This window comes from Papio anubis, chromosome 2, assembly GCF_008728515.1.
Source record: "Papio anubis isolate 15944 chromosome 2, Panubis1.0, whole genome shotgun sequence".
NCBI lineage: Eukaryota > Metazoa > Chordata > Mammalia > Primates > Cercopithecidae > Papio > Papio anubis.
The window spans coordinates 101,355,356-101,379,440 of NC_044977.1; the positions used below are offsets into that span (position 1 = coordinate 101,355,356).

General features: G+C 40.5%; 2 protein-coding genes across 2 annotated transcripts; both read right to left on the reverse strand.

Annotated features, from left to right (window-relative positions):
• Positions 1–2,378: 2,378 nt before the first annotated feature.
• On the reverse strand, positions 2,379–4,320 carry LOC100997297 (heterogeneous nuclear ribonucleoprotein A1-like). The gene has a single exon (XM_003894647.5). It carries the CDS (start codon positions 4,135–4,137, stop codon positions 3,172–3,174), a length of 966 nt encoding a protein of 321 aa, XP_003894696.1. The 5' UTR covers positions 4,138–4,320; the 3' UTR covers positions 2,379–3,171.
• A 1,186-nt stretch (positions 4,321–5,506) lies between these two features.
• On the reverse strand, positions 5,507–9,649 carry CCR8 (C-C motif chemokine receptor 8). Its single transcript, XM_021934534.2, has 2 exons — positions 9,309–9,649; positions 5,507–6,868 (listed from the first exon to the last, which is right to left on the reverse strand). Exon 2 carries the CDS (start codon positions 6,852–6,854, stop codon positions 5,787–5,789), a length of 1,068 nt encoding a protein of 355 aa, XP_021790226.1. The 5' UTR covers positions 6,855–6,868; positions 9,309–9,649; the 3' UTR covers positions 5,507–5,786.
• Positions 9,650–24,085: the final 14,436 nt, after the last annotated feature.

Consider the following 24,085-nt stretch of genomic DNA (forward strand, 5'->3'; position numbering starts at 1 on the left):
GGAAGCTTAGGCACTGGCTGATCAAAATGCTTGTAGAATGACTTGTGGACCTGCAATTGGAGGGTTGGATGCATTTGAGTCCTCCTAGTCTTTTTGACAATCGGTAGTGGAACTTCAAGGCCTGCTTCTTGTCTATCAACTCGTAATAGTGCTGTCTGTCCTGTAGACCAAAAAGGTAGCTCTAGCTTTAAGATAGTAAAATTTAAAGGATTGCATGTCCTTGTCTTACAATTTGGTTTGGTTGACATACTCCTTAGTAGAGCAGTCCTTCGTGAATATAAATGTTGGAGCTGTGTTAGCATAGACCACTGAATGTTACAGTGTGGGCATCTGATTTGTGGTTTTCTGTACAGATGTTTAGGACTGTTGCTGCTAAGCCTCTCTTGTGTTAAACCATTGCAGACTGCTTCTGGTTTTTTTAAGATTATGAACATATGCGGCATGGCAGGCATCCAAATACAAGTAAACAGGTCTTTTATAGGAGGGAGGGGTTTCTTTGGTTCAAGCTATAACCTCTCCTTTTTTTTTTTTTTCCTCTGATTTATTGGGTACCTCAAACCAGAATTCACAGGGTAAGAGTTTAGGGTTATAACATACATATAGCTGATTATTTCCTGGGTCACAGACTGAATAGGTGGCCTGGTTGTATGTGCAGGTTCCTAACTTGGTTTCTGTACATTTATAGTAGGTATGGTACAGTAGAGTTTTAACTATGGTATTTCTTACCCAGGTAGTGTGTACACAATGTGGGCATCTTTCTAAAGATTTCTCCTTTTTTACTATAGGCAGAAATGGTAAGAACATTAGTGTATGTAATAGAAAAATGCTTACACTATACATGGGCATGGCAAACCTTCCTCTGGGCATAGACATTTGCAGCATTTGCAGTAATAACATGACAACAGAACAATCAGTATTGACAGAATTATAACTAGGCTTATAAATTGTATTTATATTTACTTTTCCAGAGATGGTCCTCTTAGCTTTGACTGTCATAGACTAGTCAGCTTCTGGGATGTGACTAGAGCAGAGCTTGCGGGATCCTCAAGCTTTAGCCATGCATAGACTGACCAGCTTCCGGTGTGGTCAGTGTAGGGCAGTTGTCCTTCTTACCAGTGGATGGATTTTGCCATAGGACTATGCGGGTGGAGCGATCTGGGTATTTTTTGTTAATCCACTGGTCGTCGTTAGGAGTTACTGCTGCCGCTGGTTTCAGCCAGCTATGGTGAATTGAAAGTGTGACGCCTGCAACTTTAACGGCAGTGGGAGTAGACATGATTACAATATGGGGCCTATCCTATATGGGTTCTAGAGAGGTTGGATTCCATTTATTAACTTAAACAAAGTCCTTATACAACATATGCCCTAATCAAAAGAAAAACCAGTGTGGCTATATTAATGCTAAGCATAGTAGATATTAAGACAAGAAGTATTACCGGAGAGAAAGAGGCATTTCATAATGCTAAAAGAGTCAATTCAATAAAAAGTCATAACAAAACTATTTATGCATTCACCTAATAGCATAGCTTCAAGATATATACTGCAAAAATTAAAATAATTAAAATGAAAAATAGACAAACTTCCAATCATAGTTAAATATTTTAACATACACGTTGAATATCCCTTATCCTAAATGCTTGGGATCAGAAGTGTTTCAGATTTTTTTTTTTTTTTTTTTTTTTAGATTTTGGAATATTTGTGTATACATAATGAGATATTTTGGGGATGGGACCCAGGTCTAAACACAGAATTCATTTATGTTTTATATATACCTTATACACATAGCCTGAAGGTAGTTGTATTAGTCAGGGTTCTCTAGAGGAACAGAACTAATGGAATATATATATATATATATGAGTTTATTAAGTATTAACTCACATGATCCCAAGGTCCCACAGTAGGCCATCTGCAGGCTGAGGAGCAAGGAGAGCCAGTCCGAGTTCCAAAACTGAAGAACTTGAGTCTGATGTTCAAGGGCGGGTAGCATCCAGCACGGAAGAAAGATGTCAGCTGGGAGGTTAGGCCAGTCTCTCTTTTCACATTTTTCTGCCTGCTTATATTCTGGCCATGCTGGCAGCTGGTTAGATGGTTCCCATCCAGGTTAAGGGTGGGTCTGCCTTTCCCAGACCAAGGACTCAAATGTTAATATCTTTTGGCAACACCCTCACAGACACACCCAGGATCAATACTTTGTATCCTTCAATCCAATCAAGTTGACACTCAGTATTAATCATCACAGTAGTTTTATGAATTTCATTTTATTTATTTATTTATTGAGACGGAGTCTCATTCTGTTGCCCAGGCTGAAGAGCAGGGGCAAGATCTCTGCTCACTGCAACCTCTGCCTCCCAGGTTCAAGTGATTCTCCTGCCTCAGCCTCCCAAGTAGCCAGGACTATAGGCACAAACCACCACACCTTGCTAATTTTTGTATTTGTATTTTTATTTTTCAAAACAATTAAATCATTTATTGATTACACATGATAATGGATGATACACAAGCTTCATTCCCATCTATAATTTTACCTGGTACCATTATTCAATTTAGATATATTGCATAGGATGTGCCAACAATCATTTTTATAAACAATAATTCCATGATTTTGCTTGGGTAATCCCTTTCAATGGTGAGCTTTAGGTCATAATAACTGTCAGTTCAACTATACTAGGGTTTCTGAAGACAATGGCTTCTCCACCCAAGCAGGTTGTATATAAATTCCAAATAGAACCTGGCATCACCCTGAAAGAATTCTAACTTCACACTGCTGGGGGAAATTTACCAAGATGGTTTCAGAGTAGACTAATTTTACACAGCACATTAGAAAAATAAAAGACATTTATCCAGCGTCATGATCAGACTATTACATTTAGCAACCAACAGCATGGGTGCGCAAAAAAAAAAAAAAGAAAAAAATTCTACATTAAGACCTTTTGTTGGAATGCTTTACACTTTCCACAGAACAGAAACTAAAATAACCATTATACAATTAGTCACAAATACAGTCCTCGAGATATTTTGCTCATAAACATGAGTATTTGTCTAAAACATATCTTCTTTGTAGCAGCTAGGCCCTGCCACCACTGTGCTTGGTTGAGTTCACAAATCTGTTGTAACCTGTAGCTTCCCTATCACTTCTCTGGCTCTCCTTTCCTGCTAAGCTTTGTTTCCTAATTAAAATCTTCTGCCACTACCATAGCTACTGCTGCTGCTGCTGGAACTGTCATAGCCACCTTGGTTTCGTAGTTTGGCCAAGTATTGGCCTCCACTACCATAGGGGCCAGAGCTTCCGCCTCCAAAGTTTCCTCCCTTCATGGGTCCAAAATGTGAAGACTGATTGTCATAATTGACAAAATCATTGTAGCTTCCACCACCTCCAAAATTGCTTCCATCATTACCAAATCCATTATGGCCATCCCCGCTGCCACCATATCCACCACCACCACAGCTGCCACCAAAGCCACCATAACCACTGAAGTTTCCTCCACCACTAAAGTTGCCATTCCCACCAAAATCACCTCCACAACCACCACCAAAGTTTCCAGAACCACTTCGACCTCTTTGGCTGGATGAAGCACTAGCCATCTCTTGCTTTGACAAAGCTTTCCTAGCTTCATAGTTATGGCCATTCACAGTGTGGTATTTCTGAATGACAGTCTTATCCACAGAGTCATGGTTGTCAAAGGTTATAAAGGCAAAGTCCCTTTTCTTGCCACTGCCTCGGTCAGTCATGATTTCAATCACTTCAATTTTCCCATACTGTTCAAAATAATCTCTTAGGTGATGTTCTTCTGTGTCTTCTTTAATGCCACCAACAAATTTCTTTTTCACAGTTAAGTGTGCACCTGATCTTTGAGAATCTTCTCTTGAGACAGCTCTCTTTGGTTTCACAGTTCTTCCATCTACCTTGCGTGGCCTTGCATTCATGGCTGCATCCACCTCCTCCACAGTGGCATATGTGACAAACCCAAAGCCCCTGGAGCGCTTGGTGTTTGGATCTCTCATTACCACACAGTCCGTGAGCATTCCCCGTTGCTCAAAATGGCTCCTCAGGCTCTCATCGGTTGTTTCAAAGCTCAACCCTCCAATGAAGATCTTCCTCAGCTGTTCAGGTTCTTTAGGAGACTCTGACTTAGACATGATGGCAGTGAGAAGAGAGACTCTAACAGTGCTTCTTCGGTGGCATTTACAGGCAGAAAGGCTAATTTTTGTATTTTTAGTAGAGATGGAATTTCACCATATTGGCCAGGTTGGTCTTGAACTCCTGACCTCAAGTGATCTACCCGCCTTGGTCTCCCAAAGTGCTGGGATTACAGGGGTGAGCCACCATGCCCAGCCAAAATTTTTAATAATTTTTGTGCATGCAACAAAGTTTGTGTATGTTGAATCATCAGAAAGCAAAGATGTCACTGTCTCAGCCACCCACAAATAGAATATTTGTGGCGGTTTGGCACCATCATCTTTCCTGACTCTGAACTTATCTGAAGTATGCCATATATGTTGTTGCCAACACTTGGAACACAAAATCTAAAGACGTAGTTGTGCATGCCTGGCACAACCTCTGCCCTGTGATTGTGTCTACTGATGATGTTGAACTAGTGGTAACTTTGAAGGATTCTGTATGTCAAGTGAAAAAAAAAAGTCTGACCTCCTTACATATGCAAAAAAATATACTTCCAGAGTCTGCAGTAGGCTGAAAGAAATGGATATTGAAGTTTTTGACATCAATAATGAGACTGATATTCATTGACTGATGGTGAAATGGCTGAAATGGTTCTGAATCAAGGTGATTCAGATATTGAGTAAATCGTTGATACTACTGATAAGCAATCATTTTCTTACACTTACTCACACATAAGTACTTAAAAGTAAAAAACATGACACACCATTAATAGTGAAAAAACAACGTGTTCATGGTAACTAAGCAGCAGTAGCATCAGCAGAATACCTGTATCAGCTGTTAAACAATAGCAACAACGGTAAGCTTTCAGTCTCTACTTATGATACTGAGTTTTTATTGAAAGGTTACCATCCACTATATATTTTTTATTTTTTTCCTGTAGTTACATACCAATATATTTTATTTTATTTTTATTTTTTATTTCTTACATGAGAAGAAACATCAGACACAGTTTAGGAATGAGGAAGTGGGTCCTCCAGGGAAGGCATTCTGTTTGATGGCTTTTAAACGTCTCCTCTAGAGGCATCATCAACAATGGTTTTTGTCTAGAAGTCTCTGTTTGATTTTATAAGCTGACATAATTTCTTGTTCTGTTATGAATGCATGCTGCTCTAGTCCTTCCATAAGCCTGTCAAATATTTTCACCATGTCATCGACAGGCACTTTTTATGCAGTATTAACAGCATCATCTTCATTGTCACTATAATCACAATCACCTTGATTCAGAATCACTTCCGCTGTTTCACCATCAGTCAATGAATAGACAACTGGAAACTTCAATATCCACTTCTTCCAGCCTACCGACAGGCTCTGGAGGTATATTTTTGCATATGTAAGGAGGTCAGACATCTTTTCTTTTCACTTGGCACACAGAATCCTTTAAAGTTACCACTTGTTCAGCATCATCAATAAACACAATCACAGGCTTGAGGTTGTGCCAGGCATGCACAACGATGTCTTTAGTCATTGTGTTCCAAGTGTTGGCAACAACATATATGGCATTCTTCATGCTGAACTTTTTTTGGAAACCTTTCACACCCACACCTCTGCTCACTGCTACTAGCATGCCATTCAAGAAAATGTGTTTATATTTAGTCTTCATTGATCCTCACAAAATGTAGTCTATGCTGGAGGAACGGAAGGAGTGCTGCTGGCAGGATGATGACTTTTCACAGCTCTCCCTAGGCATTTGTCTTCCTAGGTAGATGAAGATATGGCTGCAACTTTTCTGAAATATTTCTGAGAGGTGTTTCTTGAACTTCTCCCCTACAAAAGCATAGATAACAGGGTTCACACAGCAGTGAGTAAAGGAAATGATTTCTGTGACATGGGTGGCATAAATCAGTTGTTGACTTATGCTACATCCATCCAAGATGTGCATACTGTGCAAGGAAGTGAGGAAAAGAACCACATTGAATGGGACCCAGAAAAGTAAAGATGCAATGACCACAATGAGCACCAACCTGATGGCCTTGGTCTTGTTGTGGTTTTGACATCTCTTCAGCTGGTGCAGGATTTTAATGTAGCAGAACATAAAGATGGTGAATGGGATCAACAAGCCTAAAATGTTCATTTCAAAGTTGGTGAAGATCTTCCACTTCAAAGTCTGTTGATTGTAAAATGAATAACACTGTAGAACACCATCTTCAGAGGCCACTTGGTAAAACACTAGCAATGGGATGGTAGCCATAATGGCGGTTAGCCATACTGCCAGGCTCAGGGTTGTGCCCATCCTGATCGTCCTCACTTTTATGGCATACACGGCATGGACAACAGCCAGGTACCTGTCCACACTCATGAGGGTGATGAAAAACATGCTGCTGTAGAAGCCAATGTAATAAAAGCCAGACACCACTTTGCACATTACAGTCCCAAACACCCACTGATCCAGCTGATAGTAGGTCTGAAAGGGGAAGGAGAAGACAAAAAGCAGGTCAGACAGGGCCAGGTTCAAGAGGTATATGTCTGTGATGTTCCTCAGCTTCTTGCAGACCACAAGGACCAGGATGACCAGGCTGTTTCCCAGAAGACTGAATACAAACAGGAGGCAATAAAAGACAGCAAGGAGCAACTTGTCGTTTCTCTGGATAAGTTCTCCATCACAGGGGCTTGAGAGGCTATCAGGGTAGTAGTAGTCGGTCATTGTTGTCATGCTGGGGTCAAGTGTATAATCCATCAAGGCAGCGGGACCTGGTCACAGAGACACATAAAAGACACTCCTTAAAAACATTTTTATTTTTTAAAAATTAGGGGGATGTTATGGACTGAATTGTGTCCTGCACAAATTCACACGTTGAAGTGCTCAACCCCTGGTGTGGGTGTGACTATTTAGAGATAGGGTATTTAAAGAGGTAATTAAGGTTAAATGATAGGCTGGGAGCTGTGGCTCATGCCTGTAATCCTTGTACTTTGGGAGACCGAGGTGGGCGGATCACCTGAGGCCAGGGGTTCAAGACCAGCCTGACAAACATGGCGAAACCATGTCTCTACTAAAAAATACAAAAATTAGCCAGGCGCAGCAGGTGCATGCCTGTAATCCTAGCTACTCAGGAGGCTGAGGCAGGAGAATCACTTGAACCCAAGAGGCGGAGGTTGCCGTGAGCCGAGATCGCACCACTGTACTCCAGCCTGGGTGACAGAGTAAGACTCTGTCTCAAAAAAAACAAAAACAAAAAAAGGATGAGGTTATAAAGGCAGGGCCCTAGCTCTCACAGTGCCTCACACCTTTATCCCAGCACTATGGAAGGCCGAGGTAGGCGGATCGCTTGAGGCCAAGAGTTCAAGACAAGCCTGGCCAACACTGCAGAACCCTGTCTCTACTAAAATTACAAAAATTAGCCGGGTATGGTGCCACACGCCTGTAATCCAAGCTAGCTTGGAGGCTGAGGCACGAGAATTGCTTGAACCCAGGAAATGGGGATTGCAATGGGTCAAGATCACACCACTGTACTCCAGCCTGGGTGACAAAGTGAGACTCTGTCTCAAAAAAAAAAGAAAGAAAACAGAAACGAAACCAAAAAAGGCAGGGCCCTAATCTGATAGAACTAATGTCCTTAATAGAAGAGAAAGAGACACAAGAAATTTCGCTCCTCTTGTGCATGGAGTAAAGACCATGTGAGGACACAGCAAGAAGGCTGAAATCAGCAAGCCAGGTAGAGAAGCCTCACCAGAAATCAGCTGCATTGGCAGTTTGATCTTGGACTTCCAGCCTTTAGAAGTATGTTAAACAACACTTTCTGTTGTTTAAGCCACTCAGTCTATTGTATTTTGTTATCTAAACCCAAGCTAGTACAGGGGAGTCAGCCGAGATGAGAAAAGCCAAAACTTACAATGAAAATGTAAATACCTGTAGTTCCATCACCTAGAATTAGCAGCTGTTAACATATTCTCACAATACTTTGGATTCTTTTTTTTCCTTCCTTCCTCCTTTTTTTCTCCCTTATTTTCTCCCTCCCTCATACCCTCTCTTCCTTCCATCCCTCTTCTTTTTTTTTATTTCTGATGCAATAGAGATGAAGCTAATGTTCCCTTTAACTACACAACTTATCCCCATAACATAAACAACTAAAACCAATTTGGTATGTGTCATTGCAAACAAATTCCCCCTGTACTTTTACATATTTATATACATCCATAAACAATATATATTTTTGTGTGTTTACTTTTAACTTACATAAATGATATATTGTTTCTCATTTTGTATTTTCCTTACTGTTTTAGAGATATATCTGCATGATATTCATCAGTTTATTCTTTTAATTGCTTTCCTAAGCACCAAAAAAAATAATTTTATAAATGCAATAGAAAAATGATCCCAATTATACTAGCAATGAAAATTACTAGCATTACTAGGAATAAACCTAATAAAAATGCAATTCAGTTACATAAAAATTATAAAACTTGACAATTCTTCTCAAATTGATATATACATTCAATGCAATTTCAATCCAGACATATTTTTCCAAGGAATTTGTTTGCATTACATTCAGACATCCCTATGCACTCTGCTACCTTTCTATGATTTGAAAGCACAAGCAAGCAGCAATTTATTTATTTTTTATAGAGACAGGGTCTCACTATGTTGCCCAAGCTGGAGTGCAGTGGTTATACACAGGTGTGATCACAGTGTACTGCAGCCCCTAACTCCTGGGCGCAATCAGTCCTTCTGCCCCAGGCTCTTGAGTAGCTGGGACTACAGGCACCCACCAGCAACATCTTTAGTTATATGAAAGTTTGCTTGCTGGCTTCCTTCCTTAAGAACAGTACCCAGGTGTCCTTCAGTTACCTGATAGAAGCCCTGTACCCAGCACAAGGACAGATCTTCCCAGATGCCCGGTATTATAAAGGATCTTTTCTTGTCTACCTTCCCACTCTTCTAGGAGTTTTCACTCTCTCCTAAAGGCCTGCAGAGAAAATGGCATGGCTTGCTCCCCTCAGCCAGAGCATGGGCAGCCACTAATACACATGCATGTTTGTGGGCTCTGAGGAAATGCAAAGATTAAAAAAAAAAAATTTACCTCTTGTGCTAGATCTCTGAAATTGTGGTCTTCCCTTTGCCTATCCTCTAAAGATATAAAAATGCCCCTGCCTACTCATGCCCTTCTTCCCCAAGGATGCTTATAGCACATACCTTAGTGATAGCCTTTGTTCTGGTGGTTTCAGTGTTGCCAATTCCTTCTTCACAAAGTCTGTATCTTCATGTGTGAGTGCAGCTCAATGAACAGCAGCTCCTCTGGAGGTGTCCTCCCACTACAAGAGCAGACAGAAAGAAGGCAGTGCAGTCTCTTGAGGGCTCCACCCTCACATCTAGTCACCTAAAGGCTTTAGGGAGGCAGTGAGGGTTAAATGAGATCATAAGGCTGAGGCCCTAATTCAGTAAGACTGGTGTCTCCTCGGTAGAGGAATACACACCAGAGCTCACTCTCTGGCCTCCAAGTGCTCAGAGGAAAGGCCATGTGAGGACACAGGGAGAAGGTGGCCATCTGCAAGGAAGGTAAATAGGCATCACCAGAAACCAAACTTGTGGGCACCTTGGTCTTCTAGCCTCCAGAACTGTGGGAAAACAAATTTCTGTTGTTTAAGCTGCTCAGCCTGTAGTATTTTGCTATGGAAGTCCTAGCAGACGAATACAGGGGTTAATGGGAATTTTCTGTGTTGTCTACCTAGATTTTCTGTAAACTTAAAACCTCTAAAAAAGTCTATTAAAATTTTAAATTGAAAATGGTATTAAAATGAAATCATAATTCCATTATTATTTTGAAGTTGTAAAATTTATACCAAGACTGGCTTTCCTCCATGGTATGTAGCGTACACAAATGTGTGTGTATTTGGTATGCATGTACATAGCATGTACATATATTAACTATTTCAACAGGAATGCCCTTTGAAAATCACTTTAAGTCAATTTCCCCTATCCCAGGAGAGTGAACATGAGTCCCAGAATTGTTGGGAGGAAACGACAGAAGTTCCAGAATCTCCTCATCTCCAACCCACTCATTCCTGGAGAAATGCAGTAGAAATATCTGCTGGATGCCAGGTACGGTGGCTCACATCTATAATTCCAGCACTTTGGGAGGCTGAGGCAAGAGGATTGCATGAGCCTAGGAGTTCAAGACCAGACTGGTCAACATAGCAAGACCCCAGCTCATGATTTGGCTCTGTGTTCCTAACCAAATCTCATCTTGAATTATAATCCTCATAATCCACATGTGTCAAGGGTGGGACCAGGTGGAGTTAATTGCATCATGGGGCAGTTTCCCCCATGCTGTTCTCGTGATAGTGAGTGAGTCTCAACAGATCTGATCTGATGGTTTTATAAACACCTGGCATTTTCCCTGCTTGCACTCACTCCATCCTGCCGACCTGTGAAAAATGTGCCTGCTTCTCCTTTACCTTCCACCATGATTGTAAGTTTCTTGAGGCCTCCCCACCAATGCAGAACTGTGAGTCAATTGAACCTCTTTCCTTTATAAATTATCCAATCTCGGTCTTTCTTTATAGCAGTGTGACAACAGACTAATACATCATCTCTACAAATTGTTTAAATAAAATTAGCCAGGCGTGGTGGCATGCGCTTGTAGTCCTAGCTACTTGGGAAGCTAAAGTGGGAGGATCACTTGAGTCCAGCAGTTTGAGGTGAGCTATGATTGAGCCACTGACCTGTCTCTAAAGAAGAAATAAAAGGAAATATCTGCTGGTACCTGAATTCATACCTCGGAAATTCACCTCACCATCATTCATGTTTTGACACAGTTTGGGGAAAACCCAGTTCCTTTATGAGTTTTGTATGTGATAAGCAAAGATCAATGGTGAGCCAATGGAGAACTCAGGTATGACTAGTCCATGTCATGATGGTGGGAACTATGGGACCGCCTCATCAGTGTGGGCAGGTGTGGGGGAAGCCACCTTCCCCTCCAAAGCCCAGTTAAGCAAGGCCTGAGGGACTAAGGTGGAATTCCCCCCAAGCCCAGTTTCTAGTGCAAGCTGATCTAAACCCCAAACCGTCTCTATTTTCAGTTCCTGAGGATTGTTTTATCAGCTGCTTCTCCATACCTGGCACAGTGCTTGGTGCACAGCAACTTCTTAATAAATAGTTAAACAGGCAAAATGAGGCAAGGTGGAGATGTGGGAGTCTGGTGAAGAGTTGGAAGAAAGGACTGAACAGCCAGAATGGAAGGATGCTCCTCTTTCTGTGTTTCCGGGGCCAGATCTGGGGGCTGGTGTGGGCCCCTGCAGGACTGGACACTCGCCTGCTGTCACCTGTGTATTTGTTTTCTGTGGCTGCTGTAACAAATTACCACCAACTTAGTGGCTTAGAGCAGCAGATGTGTATTCTCCCCCGGTTCTGGAGGCCAGATGGCAATAATCCAGCAGGGCTGCCTCCTCCTGGGTGCTTGAAGGGTGAATTGTTCCTTGCCACTTCTGGCTCTTGGTGGCTGCCCCAGCAAATCTGGGGCTTGTGGCCACATCACTTTAATCTCTACCATCTTCACATCTCCTTCTACACTGTGTGTCTGCATCAGATCTCACCCACTTCTAATTTATGCGGACACTCATGATTGGATTTAGGATCCAACCAGGTAATCCATGATAGTCTCCCTATCTCAAAATCCTTGACTTAATCACATCTGCAGAAGCTCTTCTCCCAAGTAAAGTAACGTTTACAAGTTCTAGGAATTAAGACTTTGTCTCTTTGGTTGACCATTATTCAACCCACAACATCCTGACTCTGAAGACAGGCAAACTGACATAGTTAACTGACAAACCTTGGTTCCTCACCTTTGGGCCTACAGCAGGGATTCAGGCATTCTATGGGAAGGCAGCAAAAACCAAACTACAAGGCCAAAGTAGTGTGACACCTCCAGAGCCAATAGCCTCTCCAAGTCTACCTCCTGCTGCACATTCAATGGGTTCTGAAAATGCTGGATCAGATCCATTGGGGATTCAATTCAATTCCACTGGGTCGCTCCAAAAGTTCAAAAGACTGCATTTCACTTCAGAAGGAAAAACAGACTAGCAGCGTATTTGACCTCCTTTCCCTCAAAATAAAGAGAAAGAAAAGACTGTATTTAAATAAACCCTAAGTGTAAATGTAGAAATTACCTCTATTACGGATACTTGTCATAGAGTATTAGGGCAGAAAATGGCCTCAGGTCATCCAGCTGATGTCTCTCCCCCTCTCTTTCAAAGTGGTAATATTGAAGTCCAGAGAGGCAAAGTGACTCTCCCAAAATCACACAGCAATTTGGTAGTAGAGCCAGAGCCAGAGCTTAGGTCTTCCGAGGCACAGCTGAGGGTGCTTTTCTTACTGCACTGCATTAAAAATTCTCATGCAATAACATTATAAAGAGTTGTGGATAAGACTAGAGGAAGTCTTTCTGTATTTTCTGTAGTTTTCAACTATAAATCAGTCCCTCAGTGGTTTGGAGGGTAAAAACCCATTTGCTTAACAAAAAGTGTTAGACAAAGCCAGAGTTTAAGAAAAGCTTGTGTGTTATTAATGGTAAAGCCAGTTTATCAGGAAAGTTTTTGCTGTCTATATAATTTAATTTTCCATATGGATTACAGAAAAAGAGTAACAAGAAACAGATTTTTTTTTACTACTATTTCCTTCATAAGAGTAATCATGACAATTGTCAGCATACAAAAAAGGTATCATCACAATTTTGGTTTGAAGGGTTGAATATGGAGAAATGTGGTTAATATATTTTTAGTTCCATTTTCAGGAAATTCATATTACTTTGTGTGCCAGAAGAATTGATTAGATCTCTTAGCAGTTTGTTTTGTTTTGTTTGAGACGGAGTTTTGCTCTTGTTGCCCAGGCTGGAGTAAAATGGTGCGATCTCGGCTCACTGCAACCTCTGCCTCCTGGGTTCAAGTGATTCTCCCGTCTCAGCCTCCCGAGTAGCTGGGATTTATAGGCGCCCGCCACTACACCCAGCTAATTTTTGGTATTTTTAGTAGAAACGGGGTTTTGCCGTGTTGGCCAGGCTGGTCTCCAACTTCTGACCTCAGGTAATCCACCCACCTCAGCCTCCCAAAGTGCTGGGATTACAGGCGTGAGCCACTGTGCCTAGCCTTTTTTTTTTTTTTTTTTTGAGACAGAGTCTTCCTCTGTCGCCCAGGCTGGACTGCAGTGACATGATCTCGACTCACTATAGCCTCCACCTCCCAGGTTCAAGCGACTCTCCTGCCTCAGCCTCCAGAGTGGCTGGGACTACAGGTGCATTGCACCATGCCCAGCTAAATCTCTTAGCCTTTTGATGGTGCTTTGTTCCCAGAATGTATCTTCTACAAAAATGTTCACCACCTTTTTCCAAGGCTACAAGCACTAAAGTGCCTAGCATATTCTCAGAACTGCTTTTGCCATAGAAAGGATAAAAAAATGAAATTATATGATTTCCTCACTTAAAGAGCTTAACAATCATGGCACTTGCATCACAGGAGTCCCAGGAGGTGATGGTTCTCTGAAGAATGATGAATAATGAAAGGAAAAAGTATCACTGTGAAAACCATGTAGAAACCCAGATAAATCTTTATGATTAAGGTGGCATGTATACTGTGACTGTCTCTTTGCGAAGCATGGATGAGTGTGGGTACATCCAGAATGAAATAGGCAGAAATTAAAACAATCTTATATTAGGTTATTTCTTTTTATTCTTAAATTTCTCCTTAATAAAGGCATGCTGTCATTTCAGTTACAAGTTTTTAGGAAATAGAAAATTGCTATCAAGCACAAATTCAAAGCAAAGACATTTTCATGTTGTGAATGATTTATTGATTAAATTGTAGATCAATTTAATAAGCCACACGTGTAATTCTCTCCCATTGACTTGCAAAAAGCACCTGCACTGCGAAAGTGGTACACAAAGGAAACCTTAGTTTATCATTATGAAGTTGGGGAGAAGAAAAAAAAAACCTATGAGGCCAAGTAGTGTGAAGCCTCCAGAACTAATGGCCTCTCCAAGTCTATCTTATGTTCAATACCTGGGCCACATGAAAAACTCTTAAGAGGAAACTTGGAAGAGTTTGTCCCTGCCCAGGAAAAACGCTCCCAAGTTAAGGGTAAAAGTAGAATGTCAATTCTTCACTTCTGATAATATTCACCCTGTTCCCCTGCATAGAAGAGGGGTTTGTGAAATATTGTTTTATTCCCCCATTTATTCTCCGTCTTGAGACAAGGCCAAATGCATTCATTACTGTGACACGGGAATACATGAAGGGCTTCAGGAGTAAAAGGGACTCCTGATTCTTCTTCCTGGGTCTTCAGGGTAAGAATGTGGAGGAGATCAGGGAGCAGGCCCTAAAGAATGAATGTGCCTTCCAGCCGGGAGTGAAGCATTGAGAAAAGCATTTCTCTGAGTCTCCAGAGCCTTGTCCCAACTGGGCTACCATATTGCTCTGGAAACCTGGGAAAGCCACTAAATCTTTCTGAGTTTTAGTCCAGTGCTTCTCAAACTTTATTGTGCATCCAAATCACCTGGGACTCATGTTAAGCAGCAGATTGTGACTCAGCAGGTCTGAGCCTGAGATTCTGCAAGTCTAGCAAGCTCCCAGGTGATGCCAGTGTGGCTGGTCACATTTTGACAAGGCATTAGGATCTTCGTGTGTAAAACGGGAATAAAGCCTTCATGAGGGTTGGGCACAGTGGCTCACACCTGTAATCCCAGCACTTTGGGAGGCCAAGGTGGGAGAATTGCTTAAGCCCAGGAGTTTGAGACCAACCTGGCCAACATGGTGAAACTCTGTCTCAACAAAAAATACAAAAAATTAGCTGGGCATGGTGGCATGTACCTGTAGTCCTAGGTGTTCGGGAGGCTGAGGCGGAAGAGTCACCTAAGCCCAAGGAGATCAAAGCTGCAGTGAGCCATGATCGTACCACTGCACTCCAGCCTGGGCAACAGAGTGAGACCCTGTCTCAACAACAAAAAAAAGAAGAAGCCTTCATGAGGACATTGTGATTTAATGAGATAATATGTGTAAACATGCTTAGGAAAATGTGTTGCTCCTAAAAATATAATGAATTGTTACTGTGGAGATGGTATATTTGAAGGCCTGTCCAATAAAATGAAAGTGGGAATCCCCTATATCTCCACTGCTGGATACCTGAAGACAATGGCCACACCAGAAAATTTCGCAGCTGAGCCTATGAGAAATGTCAGCTGTGCCAGCAGGACACAGCAGTCTCAAAGGCAACTTCTCTGGAGAAGAAGAGAACAAAACAAGAATGCTCTGTGATAGCTAACAGATGTGCATGAGTGTCCAGCGGCTTCCAAAGCTCATGGGGTGGAAGAAGAATCTGCAGAAACAGGAAGTCCTGCAAGAGAACAAAGACACACACACTTTCCAAATACAGAGATGGGCTCTTCTGATAATTTTCTTCACTTTTTAATTTTAAAAAATTTTTTGAGATGGAGTCGTATTCTGTTGCCCAGGCTGGAGTGCAGTAGTACAGTCTTGGCCCAAGGAGGTGGTCTCAAGGGAATGATGAAGGTCAGGACATGGCACCCCAAAATATGACTGAAGGAGACCAGAACATGCCACTCCAAATGTACCTTTTTTGGCATAAAGATTAATTTTGAGATGATTATTTTGGCAAACAGGAGAAGCTCTGAAAACAAGAGTAGAAATTGCTCTTTTTGCAAGAGAAGTTTCAATAGATAAAGGAAATCTCCATTTGCAAGGGTGTCTGCTCTGTGTACCAGGAAGTGAAGATGACTCTAAATTACTACAGTCTTATCAATGGAGAAGACTCTAGCATAAATTTCCATAGCAAACCTTACCCTTGTTTACTATATTTTTGCTGGCCAACTCCCTATTACTGACCTCCCCAACACCTTTCTTTATTTGTTTCACTTGAAGATCATAGTTAAACATGAACTCAAAGTCACTTCTTTGAGATGTACTCATTTTCCCTAGGTATCTCCAGGTATTCATGAGGTACACACATTATTAAAACTTCTATTTGCTTTCCTCTTACTAATTTATCTTTTGTACAGGAGTTTGTTTCCACTAAGAACTATGAAGAATAGAAAGAAAATTATTTTTCCTCCTTACAGGAAATTTAACACACACACACACACACAGTTGAACTGAGCTGAAGATGAAAGTACAAACTGTCAAAATTTGTGGGATGCAACTAAAGCAGTGCCAAAAGGAAAATATTTTTTATTTCTATTATTTTTTTTGTGACAGGGTCTTACTCTGTTACCCAGACTGAAGTACAGTGGTGTGATCTCAGTTCACTGGAGCCTTGACCTCTCAGGCTCAGGTGATCCTCCCACCTTAGCCTAGTAACTGGGACTACAGCTGTGTACCACAATACCTGGCTAATTTTTTGTATTCTTTTTATGGAGACAAGGTTGTCCATGTTGCCCAGGCTGGCCTTGAAACCATCTTTGCAAAATTATGACTGACTGAAACAGTAAAATAAATCTAACCTAACAGACTCCTTTTTTTTTTTTTTTTTTTTTAGACAGAATCTCACTCTGTTGCCCAGGCTGGAGTGCAGTGGCATGATCTCGGCACACTGCAACCTCTGCCTCCCAGGTTCAAGTGATCCTCCGGCCTCAGCCTCCTAAGTAGCTGGGATTACCGGCTCCTGCCACCACGCCCAGCTAATTTTTGTATTTTTAGTAGAGATGAGGTTTTGCCATGTTGGCCAGGCTAGTATCGAACTTCTGACCTCAGGTGATCTGCCCGCCTCGGCCTCCCAAAGTGCTGGGATTACAGGCATGAGCCACCCACCAGGCCCACCGACTCCATCTTGGTTCTAACCTTTAAACTGTTCTTGCTCCTTCCTGGATGTAGGCTGAAGTAACTTTGGGAGGAACTTAGTTTATAGCTTAAAACAAAGACGATAATAGTGCTTTCCCAAAGCAAACCTCCTTCTTGCCTGGGGACTAAACTGCTTTTGTAGGACTAACAAATTAGCCACAAGATTAGAAATTATAGTTTAGGAGTCATGCAGTTGGAGGCTACAAGATTCTTATCCTCCCTAAACTGTTCCTAAGATCAGTGCTTGAGATATTTTGCATACCGGCACTTGATGATTAGCTGGCACCATCTAGGTGGATAAACTGGCTCATGTGATCTTGTGGCCCCTACCCAGGAACTGACTCAGCACAACAGGACAGTTTCAACTTCCCATGATTTCATCTCCGACCTAGCCAATCAGCACTCCTGGCTCACTGGCCACCAAGTTGTCCTTAAAAACTCTGATCCTCCTTTGGGAGGCCAAGGCGGGCAGATCATGAGGTCAGGAGTTTGAGACCAGCCTGGCCAACATGGTGAAACCCGTGTCTACTAAAAATACAAAAATTAGCCAGGTGTGGTGGTGGGTGCCTGTAATCCCAGCTACTCAGGAAGCTGAGGCAGGAGAATCACTTGAAAACTGGAAAGCAGAAATTGCAGTGAGCTGAGATCACACCACTGCATTCCAGCCTGGGCTAAAGAGCAAAACTCTTGTCTCAAAAAAAAAAAAAAAAAAATCTCTGATTCTCGAATCCTTCAGTAGACTGATTTGAGTAATAATAAAACTCCAGTGTTCTGCACAGCCAGCTCTGTGTGAATTACTCTTTCTCTATTGCAATTCCCCTGTCCTGATAAATCAGCTCTGTCCAAGCAGTGGAGATGGGGGAACCCACTGGACAGTTACAGTCTCAGACTCCTGGATTCAAGTAATCTCTCTGCCTCAGCCTCCCAAAGTGCTAGGATTATAGGAATGAGCCATTGTGCCCAGCCAGGAAAATTTAAAGTAATAAATGTTTATGTTAGAAAAGAGGAAAAGTCTCGGGTCAATAATCTAGGTTCTCATCTCAGGAACCTAGAAAAATAAAGCAAAATAAACCCAAAGCAAGCAGAAGGAAAAAAATAAAGATATGAACAGAAATCAGTGATACTGAAAACAGAAAAACAGTAGATAAAATCAAGGAGAAAATCTCGTTCTTTCAAAAGATGAATGAAATTGACAACCCTCTACTTAGGCTAACCGCAAAAGAGAGTACACAAATTCCCAGTATCAGAAATGAAATGGAGAATATCACTACAGACACTGAAGACATCAAAAAGATAATATAACAATACTACAAACCATTCTAAACACATAAATTTGACAGTTTAGATGATATGGACTAATTCCTAGAAAGTACAAACTATCATAACTCACCCAATATTAGTCACCCAAAATAAATAGTCATATAATATTAAGCAAATTAAATTAATAATTTAAAAACTCTCAACTAAGAAATCTGATGGTTTCACTGGAGAATTCTACCAAATGTTTAAAGAAGAATTAACATCAATTCTAAACAATCTCCTCCAGATTATGGGAGGAAACACTCCCCAATTCATTTTATGAAGCCTATATAACTCTGATATTCTAAACTTTACGTGGATAAACAAAGGAATAAGGATAATTAAAACAATTTTTAAAAAGAGAATAAAATGGGAAGAATAACTCTACATGATTTGAAAGCTTATAATAGAGCTACAGTAATGAAAACTGTGTGGTACTGAGGAGGAATAGACAAATAGGTCAATGGAACAAACTAGATAACCAAGAAATAGAGCCACTTACATATACACAGCTGATTTTTTACACAGATGCAGAAATAATTCAATGGAGAAAGGGTAACCTTTTCAACAAATAGGGCTGGAGCAATTGAACATCCATAGCAAAAAGTAAACCCCACCTAAACCTCATACTTTATGAAAAATTAACTCAAGAATCACAAATGTAAATGTAAAACTCAAAATTATAATACTTTTAGGGAAAAACAACAGAGAAAAACTTCAGTATTTAATGATTAGGCAAGAAGTTTTTAGACATGATACCAAAAGCACAATATAAAAAAGGAAAAATTGATAAACAGGACTTTATTCAAATAAGAAACTTTTGTTCTGTGAAAGATACTGTTAAGAGGAAAAAAAAACGATATGCTACAGAACGAATGAAAAGATTGCAAATCCTATATCCAACAAAAGGATAGTATCGAGAAATCAAAAAGAACTCTCAAGACTCAACAGTGAAAAAACAAACAATCCAACTAGAAAGTCAACAAAAGACAGGAAGATACATGTCACCAAAGAAAATAAATAGCAAATAAGCACAAGAAAATATGGTCAACATTACTAGCCATTAAGAAATGCAAATTAAAACCACAATGAGATACTACTATAATGCCTGTTAAAATGGCTACAGTTTTAAAATACTGGCAAGGATACAGAGAAACTGGGTCATTTATATGCTGCTGATAAAAATGTAAAATGATACAGCCACTCTGAAAAATAATTTGGTAGTTTCTTTTAAAAAGTTAAATGTGCAACTACTATATAACCCAGCAATTGTTCCTCTGGGCATTTATTCCAGCGAAATAAAAACTTACATTCACACAAAAACCTGAATGGGAATGTTCACAGTGGCTGTATTTGTAATAGTCAAAAACTATAAACAACCTAATTATTCTTCAATGGGTGAATGGTTAAACAGACTATGGTAATTCCATACCAACCAGTATTATCCAGTAATAAAGAGATAAAAAGGAACAAACTTTTGAGACAGATCACAACAGGGATGAATCTCTTTTTGTTTTTCTTTCTTTCTCTTTTTACTTTTTTTCTTTCTTTTTCTTTTTTTTTTTTTTCCAGGGGAGCTCCTCATCATTCAGCTTGAGTAAGTGAGATGAATTTCTAGAGAATTAGACTGAGTGAAAAAAATTCAGTCTCAAAAGTTCATATTTCAAAATCTCATATTTCATTTATGTAACACTCTTGGATGTGGCTATAAAAAGACAACATGAGACAATCATTGTGGTGATTGAACTGTTCTGTATCTTGACTATATCAATGTCAACATCCTGGTTGTGATATTGTACTACAGTTTTATAGAAGATTTCTATTGGTGGAAATTAGGTAAAGAATACATGGGATCTCTTTGAATTACTACTTGTAACTCCATGTGAATGTATGATTATCTCAAAATAAAATAAAAATAAGCAAATATGCCAACATTTATTTGGTTCCTATATACCAGAAACAACCAATTACATCATTGTTTTATTTTCTATCTATTTGAATATTACATATTGGAAAACTGTGTATATAGCTATAATTCTGGTCTATTTCTTCTGACATATCTTTTGCCCACTTTTCCATTTAGTTATCTTTTTTTTTTTTTTTTTTTTTTGAGGCGGAGTCTCGCTCTGTCGCCCCCAGGCTGGAGTGCAGTGGCGCGATCTCGGCTCACTGCAAGCTCCGCCTCCCGGGTTTACGCCATTCTCCTGCCTCAGCTTCCCGAGTAGCTGGGACTACAGGCGCCGCCACTACGCCCGGCTATTTTTTTGTATTTTTAGTAGAGACGGGGTTTCACTGTGTTAGCCAGGATGGTCTCGATCTCCTGACCTCGTGATCCGCCCATCTCGGCCTCCCAAAGTGCTGGGATTACAGGCTTGAGCCACCGCGCCCGGCCTTAGTTATCTTTTTCTTATTGATATGTAAGAACTCTTTATATATATGAACATTACTGAATTGAATATGTTATTTGTATGGCTCTAAGATGACGGCTGATTTTCAAATTCTATTCATCAAAACTCTAAAAACTTAGCAACTAAGTTTTGGTTTAGTTATCCTAGACACAGCTGTGTGAGCTCACTGACTGCCATGACCCCTAGTGTGATGCACTGACTACGTCACCTTTGTTTGATCATTCACTTGAATCATATAAAAGGCACGTAACTGAACCCAGATCTGAACTTCAATCTGTCTGATACCAACACCATGATTTTTTTTTTACTGTACTACATTATTTTCAGTACCACTTATGCTAACTGTATATATAAGTGATTTGTATAAGGTCAACATTGTTCTTAAAATAATACCGATCATAGCTAATTTATTGACCACTCCAGATGAATATGCTATATATATTATCACATATATTGTTCCATTTAGTCCTCACCAAAACTTTAAGGAGAGGTTATTATTTCTAAATGAGAATATAGAAGCTTAGATCAGTTAAGTTAGGTCAAGGAAGTTAATAAATGGCAGGATCAGCTCAAATCCAGCTGCCGAGGCAACAAAGTTTATAAAAATGTTTGGTTTTGAAATCACCTTTGCGAAATTTTGACAATAAGAGAAATCTGACATATTTGACCCCACCTTGCTTTTAACCTCCAAGCTGCCCTTGGTCATTCCTGGGCGTAGACCAAGTGAATTTGGCAGAAATTTAGTTTATAGTTTAACCTTAAAGCAAAAATGATAATGGCCCTTCCTAAAAATGAACTGCCTTTGTAAAACTAATGAAAGTCAATAAGATTAGGATTATGAAAGGAGTCTGAATTCTGCTAAGAGGTAGGCATAGTTAAACAGTAACCAGCCATTGTTCCAGAGGTCAAAAGATTTGTAATTTCCCCAATTGCTCCTATAGATAACATCACTATTGTATAACCTAAGACTGGTCTTTTGAAACCATGACTCATGACTCAACCAGTCCTGTGTCCTTCCACCTAGAGGTGGACTCAGTGCATAAGGACCATTTTCCACATCCCAATAATGGCATCCACAACCAAGCAGCATTCCCCATTCCCTAGTCCCCTATGTTGACGAAGAGTCAAACTCTCTGAAATATTTGAAGAGATTTATTCTGAGTCAAATATGAGTGGCCATGGCCTGTGACACAGCTCCAGGAGATCCTGAGAACATGTGCCCAAAGTGGTTGGGCTACAGCTTAGTTTCATACGTTATAGGGAGACATAAGACATCAATCAATACGTGTAAGATGTACATTGGTTCAGTCCAGAAAGGAGGCAACTTGAAGTGGGGGCTTTCAGGTTAGGTGGAGTCAAAGATGTTCTGATTGGCAATTGGTTGAAATAGTTTACCTAAAGACCTGGAATCACTAGAACAGAGTATCTGGGTTAAGATGAGGGGTTGTGGAGACCAAAGTTCTTATTATGCAGATGAAATCTTCAGGTACCAGGCTTTCTAGAAAATAGATTGTAAATGTTTCTTATTCTAAAAAGGTGTCAAACTTTTAGTTAATTCTCTCCTGGATCAGGAAGAAGACCCTGGAAAGGGAAAGGGAGTCTCTACAGAATGTAGCTTTTCCCCAGAAGAGACAGCTTTGCAGGGACGTTTCAAAATATGTCAAAGCCTGCTGATATGTTGGTATCTTCTTGTTACAAAGAATCTGCTTTACCAGTCTTTTTTTTTTTCATTTAATTTTTAATTTTTTATTACAAAAAAAATAAGAAAAATGTGAAACATAACTGATTGGTTGTTATTGGTTTCTTGTTGTTTGTTTTTTAAATTCATACAGGTTCTCACTTGATCTTTCAGGCTGAAGCATTGTGGCATGATCAGGGCTCTCACTGCAGCCTTGACCTCCTGGGCTCAAGTGATCCTTCTGCCTCAGCCTCCCGGGTAGCTGGGACTACAAGCATGAGCCACCGCAGCTGGCTAATTTTTTACTTTTTGTAGACTGGGTCTCACTATGTTGCTTAGGCTGGTCTCGGACTCCTAGGCTCAAGTGATCCTCCTGCCTTGGCCTCCCAAAGTGCTGGGATTACAGGTGTGAGCCACTGTGCCTGGACCTTTGTCAGTCTTAAGGGCTCTGTTTTAATGTTAATGCTGGTCAGCTGTGCTTGAATTCCAAAGGAAGTAAGGTATAATGAGGCATGTCCGACCACCCATTCCCATCATGGCCTGCACTAGTGTTTCAGGTTTACTTTTGAATGTCCTTGGTCGAGAGGAAGAGTCCATCCAGTTGCTTGGGGGATTAGAATTCTATTTTTGGTTTACATCTACCCACCAAACTATCTTTGAAAAACTTTAACCTCTGAGCCATCAAGGAGATTGATTTGAGTAATAACTCCATCTCCTGCGTGGCCAGCCTCAAGTCAATTAAACTCTTTTTTTCTTTTTCTTTTGTTTTCTTCTTTTTTTTTTTGAAATGGAGTCTTGCTCTGTCACCCAGGCTGGAGTGCAGTGGTGTGATCTCAGCTCACTGCAACCTCTGCCTCCCAGGTTCAAGGAATTCTCCTGCCTCAGCCTCCTAAGTAGCTGATACTACAGGTGTGTGCCACCACGCCTGGCTAATTTTTTTTTTTTTTTTTTTTTGTATTTTTAGTAGAGATGGGGTTTCGCCATGTTGGCCAGACCAGTCTTGAACTCCTGACCTCAAGTGATCCACCTGCCTCGACCTCCCAAAATGCTGGGATTACAGGCGTGAGTCACTGTGCTCAGCCTAAACTCTTTCTTTACTGTAAGACCATGGTCTCAGTGAACTGGTTGTATTTGTGCAGTGGGCAGGAAGAGCCCATTGGGCAATTACAGTTTTAGGGGAGTTTAGGGGACTTGCTGTAGATGAGAACCCTCAATCTAGCCAACCCTTTTATAGCTGTTATATCCTAATACTTTTACCAAAACACTATGCCCCATCTCTGGTGTGAAACAGGCATTCTCTCCAGCCACTGATAAATGCCAGAAAGAAAATTCAAAGAAGAGAGAGGAAAATTATAAAATCCTTTACATTATTACTTGTAATAATGGGACAGATCTAGAAATCTCTGAGGTCACAAGTGCTGATATATCTCCAGGTATGAGTCAGAGAGTTCTCTGAGAACACCAAAATGGTTTTACTTCCAGATAAACATCAGAGCAGAAATAAAAATGACTGTCTAACCTATGAAGTACATAGAGTTAGTTCATATGCTTTTTCTGGGGTAGGGGAAAAGGGGTAAGCAGGGGATTTTTAAACTGTACTAAATTTTAATTTTTTCCTAAGTAATACATGCAAAAAATTAAACAGTACTAAAACTCTATAACAAAATATAGCTGTTTCTTATCCCCAATTCCCACACTAGTTCCACACTCCAGAAAAGATCACCAATAGCACTTTTTGCTCTTTTT

Coding starts and splice junctions, on each gene's coding strand:
- LOC100997297 (XM_003894647.5), bottom strand. CDS start 4,137: ATGTCTAAGTCAGAGTCTCCTAAAGAACCTGAACAGCTGAGGAAGATC.
- CCR8 (XM_021934534.2), bottom strand. CDS start 6,854: ATGGATTATACACTTGACCCCAGCATGACAACAATGACCGACTACTAC.